The 6,581-nt window shown below is 34.2% G+C and overlaps 1 protein-coding gene across 2 annotated transcripts in view; it reads left to right on the forward strand.

The window, feature by feature from the left end:
* LOC117115278 (CUB and sushi domain-containing protein 3-like) overlaps positions 1–1,471 on the forward strand; it is a 15,227-nt gene extending 13,756 nt beyond the window's left edge. For both annotated transcript variants that reach the window (XM_033258997.1, XM_033258996.1), the window contains 2 exons: positions 37–261; positions 937–1,471. In XM_033258997.1, coding sequence (XP_033114888.1) covers positions 37–261; positions 937–941 — 230 coding nt within the window. In that variant the 3' untranslated portion in view covers positions 942–1,471. The remainder of the gene's footprint in view (positions 1–36; positions 262–936) is intronic.
* Positions 1,472–6,581: the final 5,110 nt, after the last annotated feature.

The raw sequence follows: 6,581 nt of genomic DNA on the forward strand, positions 1-6,581 counted from the left end.
GCTTATACATACATAATCTTTTATCATACGGTATAGTTAAGGTTGATGAATGCAGAATACCTGCAATTGATAATGCTGACGCAACAGTATATAGTCCCTTCAGCTATGGGATACCAGTTGGAAAAGGTAGCATCGTAAGTGTCGGGAGTATTTTGCTAGTCAGGTGTAGATCTGGTTATATTGTCAAGTCAGTCACGCCTGGGACGGTCCAAATAGCAACGTGTACATATACAGGGTGGAACAGGACGATATTAAGTTGCGGTGAGTAACAACCTATTTATGCGTCTGAGTATATTGAAATATAAAAACGGTTGTTGTCATTATCACTATTATTATTATTATTATTATTATTATTATTATTATTATTATTATTATTATTGATATAATAATATCGGATAATCATCATCATCGTTTCCTTCTCCTCCCTTTTATCCTCCTCCTTCTCATCATCATAATTGTCATCGTCACTTTGTATTTTCATATCACCATCGGCATTTTACACGATCGATCATCATATTTGTCATCATCTTGTCTGAATATAGAGTGATTATTATTATTATTATTATTATTATTATTATTATTATTATTTTTGATATAATAATATCGGATAATCATCATCATCGTTTCCTTCTCCTCCCTTTTATCCTCCTCCCTCCTCATCATCATAATTGTCATCGTCACTTTGTATTTTCATATCACCATCGGCATTTTACACGATCGATCATCATATTTGTCATCATCTTGTCTGAATATATAGTGAATATTATTATTATTAATATTATTATTAGTCGGCAATTTTTACTTATTTCGAGATAGCTTCGAATGCAATGTTAACTATGTTATTTTGTTTCTTATGAAATATTAGTTCAATTGAAATAAGTGAACTATGTAGGCCTAAAAGTTTGTTAACAGTACATTTCTTCTCTTCATTTTCAGCCTAGGCCCAATTTGAAGTTTCTGACTGACATGAACGCAATCCAGTGAAGTTTATAATGCGTGTGTTAAGATAGGAATCATCTGAAAGTACCGCGATGTAATGATGATAGATAATAGGTATTGAAAATAGCATTTGATAAAAATAGTAACTGATAGGATATTCTTAAAAGGGTGGAGTATGAATGCACAAAGAGATGAAAACAGATATTAATACAGTTTATACAGTACAGTATTTTACGTTTTGATTACAGAAACTGGGCTAGGTGCGAATACTTGTATTTTAAAATTCGTTTCTTATTTCATAAAATATTTGATTGGATTTCAGATTTACAAAAAAAAAAAAAAAAAAATTTTCTACTACTTAGTTGATATGATTAAATTACTTTAATAGCACTATTGATTGGGTATTTTTTTCCAACAATCAATAAGCAAGGCTCTCTATAGAGGCAAGGTCCGAGTTACACTGAACGCAATTTCAGTGCGTGTCTTCCAGCTTATAAAATATTTGCAATAGCCAAAAAAAAAAAAAAAAAAATACTGGCCATCTAAATAAATTAGATGGCATATATAAAAATAGAATTATTAATGATTTAACGAATGTGTTGCATATTCCAAGCACCGTTTCTCAGAATGTATTTTATCTATTGTTTTTGAATGAGGTCGGGTATTTTTTCCCAACAGTCAATAAGCAAGGCTCTCTATAGAGGCAAGGTCCGAGTTACACTGAACGCAATTTCAGTGCGTGTCTTCCAGCTTATAAAATATTTGCAATAGCCAAAAAAAAAAAAAAAAAAAATACTGGCCATCTAAATAAATTAGATGGCATATATAAAAATAGAATTATTAATGATTTAACGAATGTGTTGCATATTCCAAGCACCGTTTCTCAGAATGTATTTTATCTATTGTTTTTGAATGAGGTCCAACATTATTTAATATCAAAAGTGTGGCATAATATATTTTCATGCCTGAATTTTCTTGTAAATTGACTTTGTCGATGGTCGTGGCAGAACGAGTATTTATAAACTGTTATTTGAATGTCGTCGACCTACTTCAGCAATAAATATTTAGCCATTTTTCTTTTTCGTTCATAATATTAATTTGTATCTGTTTGTGTATATACAATATTTACATGGCTTATTTGATAAATTAAATTAAATTAAATTGTACACCAAATAGCCTAGTGTTCGTTCTTCTTTTACTATTTAATAGGTCTACGTCATAGTTCACCGAACATTCTTCATTTATAAAAATATTGATATAGGTCTAAAACATTTAGAAATTTAAAATTTTAATTTAAAACAGACACCAAATCGATTATTTAAGGTTGAGCTAACACTTGTTGCCAAGCGAATTTCAATAAACAGGCCTAGGCCTATGTATGAAAAAAAAAGAAAAAAAAAAAAAAGAAGAAAAAAATGAAAACTTTTCCGTTCCCCCGTTCAGGATACCCGTGTACACGCATACGCAAGGCCTAATCATAAAAAGACAGAAAATAAAGAACAAGCAAAATATCGGCACCGAAATATACAGTGCACCTCCAATTTGAGACTCCCTCTAATTCCGAGACCCTTTGAGACCACGTGGTCAAGGAACCAAATTACAATCTTCAATTTATTATTACTATTAGCAGGGAGTTGTTATAACAACTCCCTGCTATTAGCTAACCATCTATGTGGAGACCGAACGCCGAGACCGCCACAAATGTTCAGGTTCCAAAGGTGGTCTCGAATTCGAAGGCGAGCAGCTAGCCTACGTTTAATCATGGTTTTTTATACCTCCATGGTTTAATCATGAGCTGGGTTCACGTCGAACTTTTATCTAGATATACATCCACTTAACTAGTTAAAAGTTCGACGTGAACCACTCAATTATAGCTAGTTAAAGGAATTAAGTCACTTAAGTTAAGTGACTTAACTTTACTAGAATAACGGTAAATTAACTTGCTTAACGGTAAAGTCGGCTCGGATTAAAAGGACACGATTACGTAACGTAGGCATCTAAGCCATCATTGTTGCATTGTACCGCCATTATCATCTTCTGGCTGGCAACAACGTACTTCAACAATGCTAACAACAGCATCAAAGTAGTCTCATTAGTCTGGTTTTCAGAAATTATTTGTAATATTTTGGGTAAACACACAGCAAACGTCCGTTTTACGAATAATCGATATTACCAATGACCTTTGGCCTTTGCATCATCGACCAAGTAATAACGTTAAAAAGTCCGATTGCGTACGTTTTTCAAAGTGATAATGTATATTTTTCTTAATAATAAAATCAGATTTGTTGTATTTATTTATTGACAATTCAACGCCAGTCGTTAAAATGAGCGCACATGTTTACGATGACGAAATAAAAAAGTGTGTGGAAGTCAGCAACTTATTTGACACCGCGAAGCTAGATTTCGCGAAGTGCATGTAAACAACACAATTGAGACAGAAAGGTCCATAAAGTATACATACGTTTTAATGAAAATTAAAACAATATTTTGTTAAATGGAAGAATGCTAGCTAGCGATTAAAAAAATTGGTTTTTATCGAAGTAAATGTAGCTAGGGCCAGGGCCTAGAGAAGCTACCACTTAGTAGAACACGCTACTGCACTGGTCGTTGGTTCATACTGGTCGGCTAGGTTAGGTAGTGGAAACTCACACCTTCTCTACAGTAGTTTACAATTTTTTTGAACGAATACCACTTGGTAACTAGAGGTTCGTAAAATACAGTAGATGTTTTATTAAACAAGCCTTTCGACCGTGTGACGTCGACGGCCTGAAACTGGCTGGCTGTTTATCTGGCTCTAACTTGGCATCGAACGCAATTAGGGGATTATCGTATCATGTTTCAAGACGGGTATATCTAGATAAAGTTCGACGTGAACCAAGCTATGGACCTATTAATAGGTCCATGGTTTAATCCTCTGAAAAATAATAATGCGAACAAACTGGTGCTCAATCAAAAAAACGAGCCAGACCGTTTGTAACCAGTTTCACTTCTTACAATTTGCATGGGCCGCTCAGTTCGTCTATTCTCGTTGCCGAGTGACAGGATGCTTACCTTTTTTTCTTCCATAAACAGCGGCGTACTATTTGAAGAAGTAAAGTACACTTTCTTTTGTTTGTTTCCAAAATTATTATAATTATTATATCCTAGAGAGCTAAGCCAGGACATAAAAAGAAACCTAGAATAGATAGGAAGAGACGTGGCGCCAAGTAACATGGGTAGGCCTAGGCTGGATTCTCTCGAGTAGGCAGGAGTCGAGTAGGCAATCAGGATTTTTTCTCACAACAAAAGACAGCTTGGGATATGACCGGTTGAGCTGCCGACAAGTTGAGCCGCCGGTAATTTCTATGGAACGCCAAGCGCGTCTCTCAGTGAATGTAGTGCGTCTCTCAGTGAATGTAGTCGGCTTGCCGATGTCATCAATGAATGAACCCCCCGGATACCAGCTACATATTCATCCCACAGTCTCTTGTCAGTCGTTGATTTGCTCGTATTGCCATTTGTGATGTATAATTGTGTAATTGAAAATTAGAGTTTTGATTATTTTATGTACTACATTTTTATAAAAATAAATGAAGTTGTATAATTGCAAATCATATTAAAAATGTAATTCTATGTACTACATTTTTATAAAAATAAATGAAGTTGTATAATTGCAAAATGTATTAAAAATGTGTTTATTTACGTTTGGTTTGCGGCGAATTTCAATTAACTTATTCGTTATTTGTACTATTTTGTTAAATTATTTAATTAAATTATTGATAAATGATAAGAATGTATGGAGTTTTTTTTTTACTATCTGGCAAGCTGACTGAGCAAATACTCACAAAATTTAAATTAAAATGATAGAAAGAACAAGTAAATAAATTGAAATACGTCCCAAAAATATTTAATAAATCAGTGCAAAAACCGAGTATTTAATAAATTGAAATAATTGAGTAAATAAACTGAAATACATCCCAAACAACAGTACCAAGAACGAATAACTTAATTGAAATACGCCGCAATTAACGCACTACATTCACTGAGAGACAACGCTTGGCGTTCAATAGAAATGACCGGCGGCTCAACTTGTCGGCGGCTCAACCGGTCATAATCCGACAGCTTCACTCTGCGTAAGTAAGTCTTACACAGTGAGACTTTGGCTTTTTTTTAAATGTATGTATAACATCTTGTTTTATGTCTTGTGAAAGGAATTGCCACCGTAATGAGTAGGACTTTATTTTAAAGTTTGTTATTTGCAGTCTTTGTCCTGTGTCTACATAATGAATACACACTTCATTACTTTATTTGTTTCTGTTTTTGTGCAGCACTTGATGTATTGCTGCAGTTACTAGGATCAATTATTTTAATTATGTTAGCTGCTGAATTACAGCTACAAGGGTCCTTTGAAGAAGCTGCTTGTAAAACTTTTGATGGTCATAAAGATGAGGTGAGAAACTTTTAAGCAAAAGCAGTACACCATAATAGTATGTGTGTTTTTGCTAAAAATACCAATTTTGTTTCCATAATTCTATAATTGCCATCTTGCCACCCAAACAAGCGTCCCCCTGAGAGTTTATAGGCAAGGTACTCACAGACTTGGCCTATCCAGCCTTCTACGAGTATTGAAATTGGGGTGGCTGATGGTGAGGGTGCGTAGGTGAAAAGGGAGGGCTTGATGATTAGGTGATAGTCAGGAGGCATTTGTCATTTTTTTGGCCTTATTTCAATTATTTAGCCAAGTTTGATTTTTCACTTTTATGTGATCAATGACACCACAACAAACAATTTTCAGCTTATTGTCCAATTTGTAGATTCGTTTTTCACTCGTTGGGGGCGCTTTAAAAAAATGGCGGTTTGTGATATTGGTGCCTATATCTCGGCAACCACTGATGGTAGAAGCTTCTAAATGGTCTCAAAATGGTCACAATGTATATATTACTATTTGCGCTAATAGAACATTTTGCTGAAAAATGGCCGGAAATGCCATTTCCGGCGATTTGACCTTTGACCCTGTCTCTTATACACATCTAGATGTGTATAAGAGACAGGAAATATTTAACATTTAACATATACTGTAATACGTACAGTACTTGTTGTTTAGCTGTAGTGTACAGCAAATTGTATTACTGTACCAATAAAATGAATGCTTTTATATTTTTTTACGTGCACTTTCGGTCTTAGTCAGGAGGCATTTGTCATTTTTTTGGCCTTACTTCAATTATTTAGCCAAGTTTGATTTTTCACTTTTATGTGATCAATGACACCACAACAAACAATTTTCAGCTTATTGTCCAATTTGTAGATCCGTTTTTCACTCGTTGGGGGCGCTTTAAAAAAATGGCGGTTTGTGATATTGGTGCTTATATCTCGGCAACCACTGATGGTAGAAGCTTCTAAATGGTCTCAAAATGTTCACAATGTATATATTACTATTTGCGCTAGAACATTTTGCTGAAAAATGGCCGGAAATGCCATTTCCGGCGATTTGACCTTTGACCTTGTATGCTCATATCTCTGTAAATACTAGTCGTACAGACTTGAAATTAATTTCAAATTGTTCGCAATATGTATATTTATGTTTACTTTAATGAACATGTTTGTTCAGAAATGCCAGGAAACGTCATATTTGACCTTTGAAAAAAATAAGTTTGTGTTTGTAT

Source organism: Anneissia japonica, unplaced genomic scaffold, assembly GCF_011630105.1.
Source record: "Anneissia japonica isolate Jap-2015-1 unplaced genomic scaffold, ASM1163010v1 scaffold550_len331619_cov169, whole genome shotgun sequence".
NCBI lineage: Eukaryota > Metazoa > Echinodermata > Crinoidea > Comatulida > Comatulidae > Anneissia > Anneissia japonica.